The sequence below is a fragment of the Dermochelys coriacea genome, chromosome 7 (genome assembly GCF_009764565.3).
Source record: "Dermochelys coriacea isolate rDerCor1 chromosome 7, rDerCor1.pri.v4, whole genome shotgun sequence".
NCBI classification, from domain to species: domain Eukaryota; kingdom Metazoa; phylum Chordata; order Testudines; family Dermochelyidae; genus Dermochelys; species Dermochelys coriacea.
In genome coordinates this window covers 56682018-56699800 of record NC_050074.1, presented here as the reverse complement: position 1 = coordinate 56699800, position 17783 = coordinate 56682018, and the positions used below count along the sequence as shown (strand labels likewise).

Below are 17783 nucleotides of genomic sequence, written 5' to 3'. Positions count from 1 at the left end.
AGTGCAGCTCAGGAGCAAGGGAACAGTGGGGTTCCAAAGAATGTCAAAGCCAGGTATGCAAGATGCAGAAATCTGGTGCAAGCATAACTACGACTCCATCCTTTCTGCACAGCATGTGCTCCCTCAGTGCAAACAGCACTTTTACCTAATCACATTGAGACCCAGTTAAAGTATTTTGCCCACAACTCCACCTCCTCGCTTCATGGTGGGAGAACACACGTTGAATTTTGTTTTACCTTTTCCATCCAATACTCGCCAAACATTAAGAGCCAGCACACAAACTATAATGTAGCTCTCTTCCAAATTATCACTGTAACTCAGATGCAGGTGATAAAAACCTTATGTACGTGGCCCAGATGCTTTGGTCTGGCTCTTCAGGGCTGGGGTGGAGTAGTGAGAGCCCTGACAACTCATTAACATGTGCTCCAGAATCTAAGCTTCAATTTTGCAACAAGGGATGGATTCTGAGGCAAATTCTGTAGCCAAAACAGGGGCATCCCAGTGAGGGAAGGGTTTGACCCTGGACTGCATTAGCAGCACCTGCTCAAGCTGTTCAAGGCAATCTGAGTTAAGCCATTGTGTACATTTGAGGTGCTAAGTAATTTGGCAATCTTAGAGGGCAGAGTTCTGAAACAGTGGAGAGTGTTCCAGGGTATGACTGAAGGGCAGTAGCAGCTGTGAACCTGACTCAGCAAAAATTACTTTGCAAGATAATGGAAATCCAGAAAAAGTATGTTCGTTGCACATAAAATATGGCACTAAAATGTGACTTGATTGGGAAGCACATTTTTAAAAAGTAACCTTCATTTTAATCAATCAGTAAAATGATTTTTGTACATTTAAGTCATTTGAGTAAAATTTGCCACAGAGCTAATTTTCTGTTGCAGAAGAACGTAAAAAGTTGTGACTGAATCGTCAAGAGTATGTTGTGCAAACATGTAGTAGGTGCACAAACATCCCAATCTACATGTGAAGTATGCAAACATCGTGGTGTACATGCACAATCTGAGTGCCAAAATTATGCCTGTGTGGTATGCATGCAGTTATGAAGACTGAGTTAAGGTTATACCCAAACTGAAGAGACTGGTAAGTTTATATTGTCAGTAACTAGAAATTTATTCTGCAAAATTTAGACATAAAATTAAAAATATCCCAAACAAGTTACAGTTAGAAGTAAAAAACACAGCATTAAGCATCAGTTGATCAAACAATAAACAGAAGGCATATAAACGCAGTTTTCATAAGCTAGAGGTAACATACCTTTTCCAAAAGGCAAACCGCATACATCATCCACTTGTCACCAAATATTGCACAATGCCTAAAAATAAATAAATACACACATTCTGATCTTAGAAGAAGTCAACTGAACATGAGAGGTCCTTCATACCTTATGTTATATGGATTGATTAGAGCTGATTATGGTCACTTCCCCCATTTTGTGAGACTGGCAAATGCCACAGCTTGATCTTTTCTCACTGCAGCCTTAGGCATTGAATTTATGTTCTCTTCAGAATTGTAGCTAACTATAGAATCATAGCAGACTAGGGTTGGAAGAGACCTCAGGAGGTCATCTAGTCCAATCCCCTGCTCAAAGCAGGACCAACACCAACTATGTTTTACTGCAAACTTTTATAAGATGGACAGATCTCATAAGTGGATGAGCCTGCGTCCAGTGAATTCCCTGGCTAAATCTTTCACTGATGTCAGTGAAATCAGGATCGGGCCTGTTGAGTGGTTTTTGACAAACATTTCTGTCCAAACAGCTTTATGTTTACTTTTTCAAAACAGGGTGTTGGAGAAAGATACAGCTTGGGCTGAAGCAACCCAAGGTCCCCCACACCGCTCAGTCAGTGCATCCCAGTCCAGACTTGGACTGCCTGCCTCTTGGGAAGAAGCGGAGAGTTCAGTCTCCATGGTTTGTTGGCAGACAGAACTGAATAACAGGGCAAGGTAGTCCCATCTGCTCTGGTGGGTTTGTATGCACACTGGACAGAGAGCAAATACGTTTCACTGATCAGCCATCACATGGTCACTGCTGACCCAGCCTCATTTGAATCAGTGATTTGGAGGTGAAAGACCATTACCAGTGGTCTCCCTAGGATTTCACCTTAAAACAGGAACATTTTTTTAATGCTTCAGTTACAAACTTAATTACAAAGCATTTCTTCTTCCTCTCTTTTCCTACTGTTTCAGCACACTTTGTTGCTTAGGCAGAGACAATATGCATTATATGTTCATCCAACACAAGAGCCTAAAGATGAAAGGAGACTGTCAAAGCACTGAGCCCTAAATAGTTTTAAATGACCAGTTGCAGACTAGTCATGGTGAACTGAGGGCCAAATCTCTGGCATCCAGTAAGGTGTGCTCAGGCTTTAAGACACCCCAGCTTGCTCAGGGTTTGAAAACCATGCCCAATTCCCATGTTTACATTAATCAAGCATATGAGGCCGTGATATCTTCTGCTCTGCTTTTCTTGGTAGACTAAAAACAGTTCCTTGTTCTAGATTGCCAGGCATACAGACCTGCAGCTGATCCGCTTTGTCCTCCCAAGGGCAGAGTTACAGGGAGAATATCACCAGGGGCTGCATTTGACTCTAGCTACATAGCGGCACGCCTGCATTAGACTGTAGGGTGACAGGTGTTTCCTCCGAGTGTAAGTGGGGCCTGAACAGACCACGTTTATAATGAACCGTGATGCACTGTCCCAGCTGTGGTCTCTCTCAAAGCGGCATAGTTGCACAGTAGGCTTTGGAAAGTACAGAACACCACAAAGGACAGTTGTTGAAATAGGACAGTTTGGCATGAGGAAAGTTCTGAGCGGCAAAAGGGGGAGGCTGGCTGGGCAGAGATGTGAGGGCTATTTTCAGATGCCAGTTAAGCAGCTGAAACAAGCGAGGCGCAGCTCACTGCTGAGCCCAACCGTAAAGTCTTGATCATTCCAGTGAAATTCCAACATGGAGATGCCACCAGAACATGTCCCTCTGACCAAATTCACATTAGAGGAAACCTGTGTGACAGTCTCCTCTAGTGGTGCAGAGTCAGAGTTACCCAGGGTTGAATGGACAGAGTGCAGGCAGTCACCCCCCGCCTGCATGTCTGTTTTAACACAGCGGTTCTCAAACTTCATTGCACCCCAACCCCCTCCTGACAACAAAAATTACTACATGACCCCGGGGGGCGGGGGGACCGAAGCCTGACCCTGGGCCTTGGGCTTCAGGCCCGGGGGTGGGGCTAGGCTTCAGCTTCAGCCCCAGACCCCAGCAAGTTAAGCCAACCCTGGCAACCCCATTAAAATGGGATTGCAACCCACTTTGGGGTCCCAACCCACATTTTGAGAACCAATGCAAGTTTAACCCACACTGGCTACAGGTTTATCTGGAAAGGAGATGTTCTGAAATTGGGAGAGTGGTGTCTTCATGCTTCGCTCTTTTCCTTCTGCCCCACATTCCTCAGTTCTTATACCCTGGGAGATAGGAAAGCCATTAATGCCTGCAATGCTGCAGCACAGAACTGACCTTAGGGGCAGAGCACGAGAGAGTTACGGAGGCAAGGAAGCCCATGGGCTGCTGGTTGCACAGGGCTAAACCAAAGGGCAGAACCCACCAACATGTGTGCAAAGTAAAACAGAGGTGAGCACTGAACAGGATTAGGCCCCTGAATTAACTCTCCTCTTCAGTTTAATTTCCTTTAACTCATTTCCTCCATTTGCAGTTTCATTTTCTCCTCAATTAGGTGAAGAAACTTTTTTCAGTTCAATGGAAAAGTGCTGGGGACTACTCCCGCTAGGGAAAGTGGCACAAACTCAACTCCTGCTTTCTGCATCACAACCCTTACCCTCCTCCCCCGACTAAAGCGAGTCACCAAGCAAGCTACCGCAAGCCAGCATTCAGAGCCTGTAGTGTTCCGAGTAACACCTGGTTAGTGAAGCAGAACACTCATGTACTTTTAAAGGAGTACCCATGGCGCTTGCTTGCAGTGTCATTGTAGCCTTGTGGGTCACAGGATATCAGAGAGATGAGGCAGGTGAGGTAATATTGTTTATTGGAGCAGCTTCCGTTGGTGGAAGGGATGAGCTTCTGAGCTACACAGAGCTGCACTGAAAAGAGACTTTGCACTTGATTATGAACTGAAGATGCATTTCACAAGTGCCACCCTGAACTGTTTGAATGACCCACATCTCTACAGGGCAACAGTAGGGGACACCCCCTGGATTACTTGCCCCCTATGCTCTTTAGCCACTCCCTGCACTGACCACTTGCTGTATTGCAGGGGAAGGGGAGCTGCAACTCTGGTTGCTCTGTCGCCTGCTTACCTGAGCTCTGTCTGAGCCTAGAGGGCTGGGTTCAGCTAGCAAGGGATGGCTCCTCTCCCCCACACAGCTCCCACAGGGAGGAAAGGGAAAAGAGAAGCTGAGAACCAATGAGTTAATGCTACCCAATTCTCCACCCTGGGCTGGGGCAGAGTAGCCTCTAACTTGTGCCAGCCATCAAAGGTCCCCTGCTGAGCCATGTCAGCCAGGGATTGCTGGAGACCCCTGTGTTCTCCTCACCCCAGGCCTGAAAACCAGCTACCCCAACTCTCTGTGATGAGGACTTAGCAGTTGTTTTTGCTCCTTGTGCCATCTGAGTGGCACAAAGGGGAGCAGAACAGAGAAGCCTTTTGACCTTTTTGAAAACACCCAGCCCTCAGGCGGATTTGGTTGGACACAGCTGCTGTAGGTGCAGCTTTGCTAAACAGGATGCTTAGGGCAAGCAAAACCCAACCACTGAACTGGATGTCTGTGCCCAGTGAAGTAAGCAACAATTAAATCCATATTTGAGCCACAAAATACATACACCTTATCAACACACACTATTACATAGCATAAACAGCCTTAATGCAGATATGATACTCAAATGTGTACAGGGAAGGGGGAAGGTCAAAAGACTGCTAAAAATGTCTTCCCCTAATACAAGAGGTCAGCTATTTGGATTTAAAGTAACAAGGCCCCTAGAAGGCATCTATATAGAGCTATTTCATGTGACAGAGCAATTCCCTCACCAGTTGTTAGGAAGTCTTGCATCCAATGCAGTGTATATAGCACCTTGCTAGTGTCTTTCCCCATCCAAAGACAATGGGGTGAGGGAAGAAAAGGGCTGTATAAAAACGACTTTTGCTTGAATAAGGAAGTCTTCACATAGCCCTTTTGCAAAACCATCATGTCCAATAACTATTAAAGGAAGATCCGTTACAGGGGATTTGGTGGGAATGACCCAGTGTCCAAATATTACACCAAACTACTGGGATCCACTCTTCCGATGCAGCTCATGATGAGCAGTCTTTGAAGACAGTCTCTGAAAGGAGCTTTTTTTTAAAAAAACAGTTTTTTTACATTTTCCAGTGAGTCTCTTTAGTTGTTTTTACAACTCTCGGAGTGGAGGCTTCCAATGAGGACAGCATGTTCTTGGTGGGAGGCATAACCCCATATGAGGTGTAAGACTGTCAAAAGACTCGTCCAAATTCTCTTTGCCACCTTGGATAGTTTTTCCTTAAAATCCAGAAGTTCCAAGACACTCCAAGAAAAAAAAGTCACAAAAGGCTGGGAGATTTCTCAGTGAAATGTTACTACAAAATGCACCACAGCTGGGGGGCAGGAAGGAGGAAATCATCTGGCTTCCATCTATAAATAGTAAAAAAGATCCTTTAAAATATCTGTGTGTATATATATATATATATATATCTTTACACATACACACTAGAATATCCCATATTCCAATGATCTCAGGATTCAGCGACCTCGTGGGGGCACAGGTGGAGGAAAAAAGTTTTCGCGGCTTACAGGCCTGCAACAAGACATAGAAGCATATTAGAAACCAGAAAACAGGGGTTTGGAACAACAGTCTATTTAACAGTCTCTAGTGTAAGAATGAAATGTACTTGATATTTAAGTTTGCATAAGAAGGGCAGTATCTTATGCATTTAAGTTTACATAAGAAGGTGAGCAGGGACTGGCAATCAGTAATTCATCAACAGAGTTGGAAATAGAACCCAAGAGTCCTGTGTAATGCTGGACAAATCACTTTAACCTCTCTGTCTTGGTTCCTTCATCTATAAATGGCTACAACAGTACAGTAGCTGCCTCCCTCACAGGACTGTTGGAAGATTTAATGGCTGTAGAATTCTGTGTTATATTTACACTTGGAACTTGCAGAATCTTTCTTCTGAGGATCTCCGAATGAGAGAAAGGGGAGGGATATGGCTGGTAGCTGCAAGCTTCAAAAGCTGATTCACACTTTGGGGGTTTAGTTATACGGTTGCAAGAGCTAAGGGAACATGGAATTCACTGCTTCTGGACATTGCTGACAACATCTGGACTTATTGTAACAGCTGGAGAAGTTTATTAACATCTGTAGCTATACAAGATAGGATTCTAAAGCCTGGATTACAAAGAGTTGCACTGGTTTAACTAAAGGGATTTTGTTTTAACTGAGTTTGCAGCAATGTTAAAACACACCTTTAGTTAAGCCAGTGCAACTTTAGGGCTGAGAAAAGTCCTAAAGGTAAACAAATCTACTTCCGAGTGTAAAAACAGATCGTCTAGTGGGAGGGAGTTCCCTCCCCATATACAGCATTGCCTGTGGGTGTATTGTGAGGGGTTCTTCTCCAAAGGATCATGTATTGAACCTCTGCCAAAGGCATGATACTGTATTAAATGGATCAATCTAATTCAGCATGGCAAACACCATATTCCAGTAACACAGTACCTTTTAGTGTGTAAGCCATACTAATAGGATTGCCAGTCAGGTTACTAACCAGGAAATTAATTCCACTAACTACTATGTGAGTGTAAAATGGATTCCAGAATTTATGCAAGATTTGTTTATTTTTGTTAACAGCCTTGTCATTCTGGTGAAAGGGATGCATTACATCTGCAGCCTTTCAGCTATTTGCATTGTGCTACAAACACCAATCCTTCAGACACTTGTGTTCAAGTTCAATTCACATGCTTTACCTGCTTGCGCCTCGGGGAGGTATTCTCGGAGGCCTTTCAGGTGGCGTGAGGGGAAACTTCTCCACTTGCTGGGGTATTGGGCTGCGGCTTCTGGTAGCTTCCAGGATTTCATTATCCTACAAAAAGGAAAGGCAGAAGGAGGAGTGAAGTTTTGCTGAAACATCCATAATACACTAGTATCTCAGATCCTCGTAAGGCTCTCCCTCAAATAAGCATATTTCCTTCAGTGTAATTATGGGAGCATAACCTCTTGGCTGGACAAGTCAGTGTATGGAGATCCACTTACAATGTGACCAAGAAAACAGTTAGATGAACTATGAATAATATCCTGCCCAGGAGGTGTGCTTGGGGCCTTGTGGAACCGATCATTAGGGAAGGCTCCTGCCTCAGAGAGATTGCAAATAGACTATAGACATGAGGGTGAGACAGAAGGGGAGGAATTGGGCTACAGCATTACATACATAAAGCTGTGAGGAGGCTCTTTAGCAACCACATTTTAAAGTCATTTGTTTCTCATAAGTTTCACAGCAGAAGTGGGTTTTGTTTGATTTAATACATTCAGCTTTTTTGCCATTTATATATTTTCAAGGAAAATATTTAAGAAGCCATTTAAAAACTGATGCAAAAACCAGGCCCAGGTTTGTCATGAAGGCAAACAGTCAGCATAGGATAAAGATGAAGGCTTACCTCACTGTCACCTTCCATTCCACTACTGATACTCAACGTGCTTCGAGTACTCGATCGGTTACTGGCACTACCTGGTTAGCAGACAAGAGACGAGCATGTCATTAAATCTTGTCGATATCTAGAGATATTACCAACACAGAAGTCATTCTGAGCTCCTATTTACCTCTTAATTACTTAACAGTCATTTTAATAAATTCACTTACTTTTTAATGCTTCCTTCAGCCCTCCATTCGCAATCATTTGCATTTCATTCAGCTTGGGCAGCAAAACCGGGCTCATTTACTTCACTTCCTTTTTAGCAAGTTTCTCACGCAAAGCCCTGCCCTTGCATTAGGGTTTCTAACACCCTATTTCACTGAAAGTGTGTGACTCTGACATTGGTTTATTTTCACGTTGGATACACACCTTATTTTCATGCATATTTAAATTGACACTCCCGTGGCAGTTCCATTAGTTACACTGACATAGCAGTATCTGGATATCTATGCAGTATTGGCATAACACTCTACAAGATTATAAAGCTCAAGAATCTTTTTTAAACCAAATGGGGTGTTTAGAGGTCCCCAGAGTCCCCACGTTTAAACATAATGGCACTGGAGCCAGGGCTAGTCTGTTTGCCACAGGAGGAACCCCCGGCTTTTGGGGAGCTGCCCAGGCTCAGCTAGTGTGCATGGATGCCACCTTCAGAGATCCTCACCGTCCCTCCCAACACAGTTCTGGGACACTCTTTGAGGAACCAGGACCACAGCCAGATTGTGCTGAAGTAGCTAGGTTGGAGGAACCCCTATAAAACTGGCACCCTGCCTAACTCCCGCTTTGTATAATGATCTATACACGAGTCATTGGCCTCCACCCCAGAGATGTGCCAAAGATACCCAGCCAAGGTGACAGTGGCACCTGCTGGGGCCCAGTTCTGCCGCCACAGGCAGCAAATAACCCTTGCTGAATTTTATCAGACTTATTCAGTCTGCGGTGAAAACCAGGAGCTACATGCATCATTTGCATGAAATGAAGCAAATTACAAGTACACTTCAATAACATGAAGTCTTGCCAGCAAGGTAAAGAGGTATGGGCTGGATGAATGGTCTATAAGGTGGATAGAAAGCTGGCTAGATCGTCAGGCTCAACGGGTAGTGATCAATGGCTCCATGTCTAGTTGGCAGCCAGTATCAAGCGGAGTGCCCCAAGGGTCAGTCCTGGGGCCAGTTTTGTTCAATATCTTTATTAATGATCTGGAGGATGGTGTGGATTGCACCCTCAGCAAGTTTGCAGATGACACTAAACTGGGAGGAGTGGTAGATGCGCTGGAGGGTAGGGACAGGATACATAGGGACCTAGACAAATTAGAAGACTGGACCAAAAGAAATCTGATGAGGTTCAACAAGGACAAGCGCAGAATCCTGCACTTAGGAAGGAAGACTCCCATGCACTGCTACAGACTAGGGACCGACTGGCTAGGCAGCAGTTTTGCAGAAAAGGACCTACGGGTTACAGTGGACGAGAAGCTGGATGAGTCAACAGTGTGCCCTTGTTGCCAAGAAGTCTAACGGCATTTTGGGCTGTATAAGTAGGAGCATTACCAGCAGATTGAGGGACATGATTGTTCCCCTCTATTCGGCATTGGTGAGGCCTCATCTGGAGTACTGTACAAGAATGATGTGGAAAAATTGGAAAGAGTCCAGTGGAGGGCAACAAAAATTATTAGGGGGCTGGAACACATGATTTATGAGGAGAGGCTGAGGGAACTGGGATTATTTAATCTGCAGAAGAGAAGAATTAGGGAGGACTTGATAGCTGCTTTCAAATACCTGAAAGGGGGTTCTAAAGAGGATGGATCTAGACTGTTCTTAGTGGTAGCAGATGACAGAACGAGGAGTAATGGTCTCAAGTTGCAGTGGGGGAGGTTTAGGTTGGATATTAGGTAAAACTTTTTCACTAGGAGGGTGGTGAGGCACTGGAATGGGTTACCTAGGGAGGTGGTGGAATCTCCTTCCTTAGAGATTTTTAAGGTCAGGCTTGACAAACCCCTGGCTGGGATGATTTGGTTGGGGATTAGGTCCTGCTTTGAGCAGGGGGCTGGACTAGATGACCTCCTGAGGTCCCTTCCAACCCTATGAGTCTATGAACATATACAAGTGTGTCTGAGTCACTGAGGAGCACAAGTCCCATTGGCTATCACTTCTGAAAGCGTGAGCCCTTATCTATCATAGCAGAGGGAATGGCCCATAGAGACTACTGGGTGTTCAGTTCCCTGTATGCAATGTTCCTAGGCTCTTCAAATCAAGTTGGTGCACTGCATGCTGGGAATTGTAGCTGGGGCCAATTTCCTTCCTATTTAAAGGAGCTGCTACTGAAGTCACTGGGAGGTGTGTTTTTGACTTCAGTGGGAGTAGGATCAGATTGACACATTCCGGGGCTACTGCTGCAGTGTTTGCCTGGGAGAGTTCTGAGGGCTAACTTTGCTCCTGCTGATTCCAAAGGCAGGCAGAGGAGATGATTTCAGGCCAGCTTTCCTATATGGGATGCCTGAGATGCATGGTTTGCTTACTTGCAGTGCTAGAGGTGCTTTCTGTTTTCCACTCTCCTCGCTTTATCTCTTTTCTTGGTGGGAAAACATTTTTCCTGGGTCCAAATTCATAAATGCCACATTCCACTTTCCCGGGAGCATTGTGAGATGGTCGTATAGGCACCGTGATTTCCAAGTCTAGAAGGGAAAATAGCCATGAACAAGTCAGTGGCAGCCTATCTCAGGTACTACAGGCTACTTATACATCCAAGCAGAGGAATAAACATGAATTACTCGAGCACCAATTCCCACAGGGGCTTTGCTTCCATTGCTCAATTTCCATCAACATTCAGATGGGCTGGGCAGATCAACCACGTTGCTACTGCTTGCAAGGAGAAAGTCACAGATCTGAGTCATATTAATCTGGCTAAGTGCAAACCAAGGACACTTATCCATAGGAGCATCCCCATGGACGATTAGCAGACAGCCACCTCTGGGCTGGTGCAACATTTAGCGTCACTGCTCTCTATGCACAAAAGAAATGCACCCATTGGAATGACTCAGTTAACACTTGGCTCCTCCAGTTCTCTTGCCCAGCTGTGGCAGTAGGTAGAGCAGCCGAAGGGTTGATGTTAAAGTTCTCATGCCCTATTCCTGACTGCCAATGACTTGCTGGGTGCCCCTGGGCAAGTCAGTGAATCGCTCTGCTCAGGGACATGATGTCGTTGCTGCAGGCAAGAAGAGCTGAGGAGATGAAGGAGTCAGCACTTGTAAAGCTCTTAGGCCATGAGAAGCACAACAGGAACGGTGAAGGATGAGTAGGCTAGAGGCTATGGGCCATGTACATGCGTCTGCTACTTCAGCTCCACTCCTGCCTGTCAGACAACCTGTCAGAATCAGCTTTTTACCAGAGCTGGCCTTCTGGGTCTCCAAAATGGAACAGACAGAAGATTCAGGAGTCCAGATCCAGTAAGATCACCCAGGGCAGCCCAGGTGCTGTCCCAAACCTTTCCCTCACTCAAGCCAAGAGGGAGCCATGCTGCCCAGGAGCTGCATGGCCCGACCTGTCCTCAGAACGAGGAAGCCGGCAGGTGGGGGGTTGCTGAGCACTAGGACAGCCTGAGTCTAAGGAGGAGGTGGTCAATGTACTGCACTGGCCTGGAGGCCGGGGGTTTAGGCACCACCTAACTGAGGCTGTGGGAGAGGAGATCCCCCTCTTACACCTCCGGGTTGCCACCAAGCAGCAGCCCCACTTCTTGTAAGACATGAGCGAGGCCCCAAGAGCGCAAAGCCCTCCCAGCCCCACAGGGAGTAAGGGGCCCACATGAAGGGGAAGGAATTGGCTCCGAACACTCAATCTTTAGAAGGCTGGTAGCTTCCAGGGCAGCTGGTTCTACCAGTACTTAGTATGATCTCTCCTTCCCTCAAGATCTCTTGTATCAGGGAACTGTTACAGGACCAGGCGCTTGGCCCTTCAGCACAGCTTTTGATTCCAGGATCTCCAGGGGCTTCCATTCATGGCCTAAGATTCACCCCGGAGATGGGTAGCATCCTCATTTACAGACAGGGAAACTGAGGCACAGGAAGCTAAGTAGCTTGCTCATGTTTTAACTGCCCATATATCATACAGGTGTGTATTTTATGTGTATATATTACACACAGATGGGTATACTAATATATTGCACAGAGTTAATAAAATACATGCAGACAAGTTCCAGCCTTCAAAGCCCACACAGATGAGTGTGGGACTGGCAGATATTCTGCAAGTGACCCCATTAGTAGTTTCATTACTGGAGAGAGAGTTTGAGTAAGTTTGTTACCTGAACGTTTTCCTGTTTTTTGCTTCTCAATTTGCCTCCGGGTGATGCTGTCTCGTAGCCGTTTCAGATTTTCCTAGAATGTCACAATACACTCTTTTCAGTGCTTGGGATAAATGAACACGGGCAGTTTTATGATGGCATCAAGAACATACTCAGGCTAAATCTGTCTCCAAGCTGCATCACCGGCAGCAAAATCTGGCTGGAGTTCAAATTGTGGGGCTGGGTTTTAATCTATTCCTGGGAAAAGTCCACATGCTGTGCACACCGCTTTTCAGGAACCAAGCAATTTGAAGGTGCTCATGGCATATGTTGTGAATCAGGCTTAGAGACCCACCAATATCTCGTGGAAGAGATCTGGAGAACATTCTGTCTGGAGAGGATTCTGCTGATCTCACATACCCCAGTTTCCTCTGTTTCTATTCTCCCTATTATGGACACTAGCACAGAAAGAGGAGTTGTGCAGCTGCTCACTGCCCACCCGACGTCACCACCAGCAAGCCGGAAACAGTGAGTGCAGGAGGGGAGTGCGCTGCCACACATCCCAATTTCTGAGGCTCGGTCCTGGTGGAATTCAAACCCTCCCTGCTAAAACAAAGGGGGAACTGCAGTCCAGAAACATAGCTGGGGCTGATGAGACATCCCCACAACATGACAGTGCCTGGCAACGTTGCTGTCTTATGGGGATGCGGATGTCGCAGTGTGAAGAGAGGACGGTCTCAGATGACACAGCCTTAAAAAGGAGGCAACCCTATACAAGTGGAGACACACACAGCAGTTGCACCCGCTAGGCAACTGAGTTGTGTTTAAAATCAGAGCAGCAACTGTGCTCCACCCGGGGAGAGAGGATAACAGGGTGGAAGGAGGCAGACTTGCCTCTTAAGAGCTGTTCTTGTCTCCAAAGAACATCCCAGCAAATATCTGCTGGAACGATGGCAGCTGGCACACAACCTGCCCCCAGCAGGCCTTTGATCTAGGGAGAAGTGAGGGGTTCTCATGAGGCCCTAGAGATAAAGAAGACCGCCCCGAGTGAGAATGAGGTGGAGGAAACGGCATGCTTTTGTCCTGCTAGCACCTACAGGAGTCTCAATCTCCATCAGCCCCCTGCAGCACTCTCACGGACGCCAGGGCTGGCTCTGTTGCAGCGCGACCGAGAGGCTGTGCTAGGAGCTGGCGCCACATTTAAAGTGGAATGCTGCTGTGGCTGGAATATGGAAACATTAAGACATGGATGTTCATTTCCAGACCCCACAACAAATTGCTGAGTGACAGTAACCCAATAAAAAGAACAGGAGTACTTGTGGCACCTTAGAGACTAACAAATTTATTTGAGCATAAGCTTTTGTGAGCTACAGCTCACTTCATCAGACCCAATGACTCCCTAATGGACTAGTCACAAGTTAGGTGCCTTTTTCAAAAGTAGGTTCTCCTGAACACTCTGAGAATCATCAGTAGGAAGTCTCTGGAGGCCGTAGGTGGGGTAAGCCTTCTCTCATTCTGGCTTGCAAAGTGCCAGGGGAGGATCAGCCCCACCCTGTTTCAGCACAGCACAGATGCTTGCCGCCAGTACACTGTTCCTGATCTGAGGTGGACAGGAACCGACAGCCTACAGAGATTAGGCACAAAAAGTCATAGCCTTCTGACGAGCGTGGGGTGGCCTGTCTGATCTTAGTTGGGTGGTACTCAGTCCAGTTCCTGGTGAGCAGGGACCAAATTACAAAAGTCACCCCCACAGATGGTAGTAGGGGACCCTCATTAGGCCATTTCAGCAGGGAGGCCAGTGATTGAGCAGGACTGGCAGACAGCTCCCTTCTGGCCCACAGGGACAGCCAATCCAGCTCAGAGGTGAGATCTGCTGGTGGGGAATTTCAGAGACACTAGCAATGCTGGCTGCACTGTACCTATTCTGTAAGCAGAGAACGGAATTCACCAGCACCGAACTAGCTAAGAAGGTGATTTTAACCGTGGCAGATGCCTGTACCTGCTGGAACCGGAATGATTCAGATCTCTTCTTCTGATTCAGTTGCCACTCCTTAAAATGGAGCACGGCTTCATCAACATTGAGTATCCCCATCTTGACTTGTTCCTGTAGCGTAATTAACTGCCGCTGACCTGGGGTTTTCATCCCAGCGAATGGGTCATATATGCTTGATTGTGACTGGTCCCTGACCAGCCTGACTGCGGGCTCTGAAAAGAGAAAGTTGAACACGTACTGAGCTTGGGGTTGTTTTTTATATTCAGGGACACAGAGATTAGCTGCCCCACACCATTATGTTACTGCAGGGGCAGAGCAGAGATTCTTAACAGACAAATCAGGAAATGCCAGTATCTGGTTCCAACAACCTAGGTCTCCTATCCCAGGTGTTTTCTGTGTCATGCAGCTATTTAGTGGTATTCCCATAAAATCTAGAGGCCCTGACCAAAATCAGGAGCCCTTGTTTGCAAACACATAGTAGAGACTGTCCCTGTCCTTAACGGCTAGGAGTTTAACTAGATGGAACACAGGAAATGAGGGGAAACTGAGACACAAAGCAGGGTAGTGACTTGCCCAAGGTGTCCCAGCTGGTCAGTGGCAGAGTCAGATCTCTTGACACCCAGCCCAGTGACCTAGGTAACTAGAATAAGCTGCTTCTCAACCACTAAAAGCAAAGATCTGCTGCTGCCAGCCTGGAGATCTCAAACACTGGTTTACTGGATCCACCACTGGACTGAAACTCAGGCCTGAGTTTTAGTCTCAGCTCTCCACTGGCCTGCTAAGGTGACCCTGGACAGGTCACTTCCTCTCTGCTTCGGTTTCCCCATATATAAAATGGGAAGAAATATACTGACCTTCTTTGTAAAGCATTCTAAGAACACTCGATAAAAGCCCCCATGACAGAGCCATGTATGACTATTAAGGTTCCCGATTTTGAAATCCAGGAAATTGTGGGTGGCCCAGTACCTATCAGGATCAGACCCCTGAGGTTTGGGTACAACACTAACAGCATCTTGTAATGAAAACTGTGAATCTAATGGGACAAACCCTAATACACTGTTTGGCTGCTAGGAAACCACCAGCTCTATAAATGGAGCATCCTGCCCTGACTTTGGGCAGGCCAATTTCACTTTTCACTGAAAAAGCTGAATTATTTTCTGTTTACACTTCTCCATTTTCACTGATTATAACAGTGATAGTGTTATAAGTCTGACACTTCCTGACAGCTAGTGAGTGGCAACTGATAAAGCTGGTTGTTAACTACCAGGAAACCACGCCCCTCTTAAGGCACTCCCCTGAATGTCTTAGAGCACTTTAGTCTAAATGCAGCAAAATGAACTAAGGATGTATGGCCCAACAAACAATCATACCGGTACTGGAATGCCTCATTGGCGACAAATACAGCCCCATTCCTATTACCAGCATAGAGGAATAAACCACCTCCCAGCGACAATCCATAAACAAAGCAAATAGCTAGCTTGCAGTCACAAAGCTAGGATCTTCCCTGGCACTCTGTCATAGGGAGCCAGGAGACCGATGGGTGAAGAGTCATGAGCGTTAGAGGAGCTGGTCAGCTCACTGGCAGATACACACACTTCATTCACATTAAATTAGTTTGCCAGCTTTCCTCTTGCATTATTGGAAAGTTCTCTGAAACAGACACCTGGCTTACCTTTCTTAATCTTCCCTGCAGAGACATATAGATTCCCAGGTCTTTCGTGAGCTTTCCCTGCAAATACTATAAAACAGGTATTCCTTAGACACCTCGCCACATCACAGAAATGGTAAGGTTACACACAGGAAATCAAGCAAACCCAATGAAGTCAAGGGAGAAAGACAAGCGACAGCATGGTAGAAACACCCTTCCAGTGGACAGAATTCAACCATGCAATCTATCCCTAACAGAGGACTGAATACATTTTTCCAGAGATGTTTTAGTGTCAGGCGGGCTGCTGGATGCCCTTTTAGATGACGCTCCAGAATTTGGTTATAATTTCTTTTTTAAAGAATCACAATGTGTGTATTCATACAAAACATTACGATCGAGAGTTCCAAAGATGCCTAGAAGATAATTGCACAACTCGCTTTAAATTAAATGGAGAGCATCTAAGCCCCCTAGGTAGCTTTGAAAATTTCAGCCATAATGGATGGTTTTGTCTACATAAGAATGACTGTACTGGGTCGGACCAATGGTTCTTATGTAGACAAAGCCATTTACATTTCGTCTTACCTTTTCAGAGGAAATGAAATAAAATTATCTTCATCGTAGGATTATCTAGTGGTTAGAGAAAGGGACTGGAGTTAGGATTCCAGGCTCTATTTCCAGCTCTGCGGATTCAGTGACACCTTTACATAGTCTTTGTGCCTGAAGTTGCTCATCAGCATAACAGCCATGCCATTGTCTACCTTGTAACTTTAGGCACTCCCCAACTAAACTGGGTCTGTCCAGAGCAGACCATTGCTGATACTGGCTTTGAAAGCCTGCAGTCCGACTGCTCACACTAGAGGTAGACTCAAGCCAAGACCTCAGGATGCAAACACCACAGTGTTTTGGGAGAGGGAAGAAGGGTGAAATCCAGATCTGGATCCCAACAGGAGGACCATCTCTTATGGAATGAACCAGGAACCTAGAGGTGAATAATCTAAACTCTGCGGATTTTGGAAGCCAGGAGAGGATTCTAATCAAGGTCTGGGAGGTGGACCCATTGCTGTCTCACTTCTACAACAGGTGCTCCATACAGCATCTGCTCAGCTCTGTACTGCTGGGCACAGAAATACAGATGGTTCTGGTACAGGACTCACCTTTGGAAATGTACAGCTCATTGTCTTGATGAAGGGAGCTGGAGTCAGGCCTTGGAACAGGAACTGGAGGTCTGTTGACCATTTCCTGAGGGAAGTCATCCTGCTCCACAGTGTAGTAAAGTTCATTCTCACCACACTGCTGGTAGGGATCATCCTCCGAATCTGGCACATCTTTGCTACTGCCTAGAAAGCAACTAAAGTCAGTGAGACACCAAGCCACCCAAAGGTGTGCTGCCATCTGCACTCTACTCTCACCAATCGTACCGCACACTGTGCCTGATGACATTGGCCATAATTGAACGGAAATAGCCACTCTAATTTTTGCAGTGATTTTTAAGTGCCTAGGACAGTTCTTTATCAGGTCACCAATGTCTGGTAGTGGGTTAAATGCCTGAAGCAGGTACCATCTTGTTTGTGCAGGTATTTTTAACAGTGCCTGTCCTTCCTGGATCATGAAGGACTGTAGTGGAAAGCTGTAGGGCTGTAATAAATTTGGGATGTTAACAGTGTTTGTTACTTGCATTAGTCGTCTGCCATCTACCGGATCCCAGCTGCTAGCGAATCTATCAGAGCACTGGGTTTTAAAGGCCAGCATCTTAGCGGGGTTAGTATATTTACCGGCTGCTGAAACCGACCAAAAGTTTGCAAAAAGAAAAGGAGTACTTGAGGCACCTTAGAGACTAACAAATTTATTTGAGCATAAGCTTTCGTGAGCTACAGCTCACTTCATCGGATGCATTCCTGATGAAGTGAGCTGTAGCTCACGAAAGCTTATGCTCAAATAAAATTGTTAGTCTCTAAGGTTCCACAAGTCCTCCTTTTCTTTTTGCGAATACAGACTAACATGGCTGCTACTCTGAAACCTGACCAAAAGTTGTGTTATCTGAGGAGCATTATTCCTTTCTCTGCTGCAGCCACTGGCCGAGAGGACTATGGGTCTCTTCTGATAGGAAGTAATTCCTGCGTTCCTGTCTGCGTATTCACTAACTGGAATGAAAAGGAGTA

At 46.0% G+C, this 17783-nt stretch overlaps 1 protein-coding gene across 5 annotated transcripts in view; it reads right to left on the bottom strand.

Moving 5' to 3' along the window:
* Positions 1 to 1095: 1095 nt before the first annotated feature.
* PIK3AP1 (phosphoinositide-3-kinase adaptor protein 1) overlaps positions 1096 to 17783 on the bottom strand; it is an 88581-nt gene continuing 71893 nt past the window's right edge. For 3 of the 5 annotated variants that reach the window (XM_043518547.1, XM_038411072.2, XM_043518548.1), the window contains 8 exons: positions 16779 to 16961; positions 15649 to 15714; positions 13983 to 14188; positions 12005 to 12077; positions 10227 to 10382; positions 7679 to 7749; positions 6992 to 7107; positions 1096 to 5822 (listed from right to left, as the gene is read on the bottom strand). In XM_043518547.1, the coding sequence (XP_043374482.1) occupies positions 5768 to 5822; positions 6992 to 7107; positions 7679 to 7749; positions 10227 to 10382; positions 12005 to 12077; positions 13983 to 14188; positions 15649 to 15714; positions 16779 to 16961 (926 nt within the window). In that variant the 3' untranslated portion in view covers positions 1096 to 5767. The other 2 variants (XR_006282648.1, XM_043518546.1) reach the window with 2 other exon arrangements.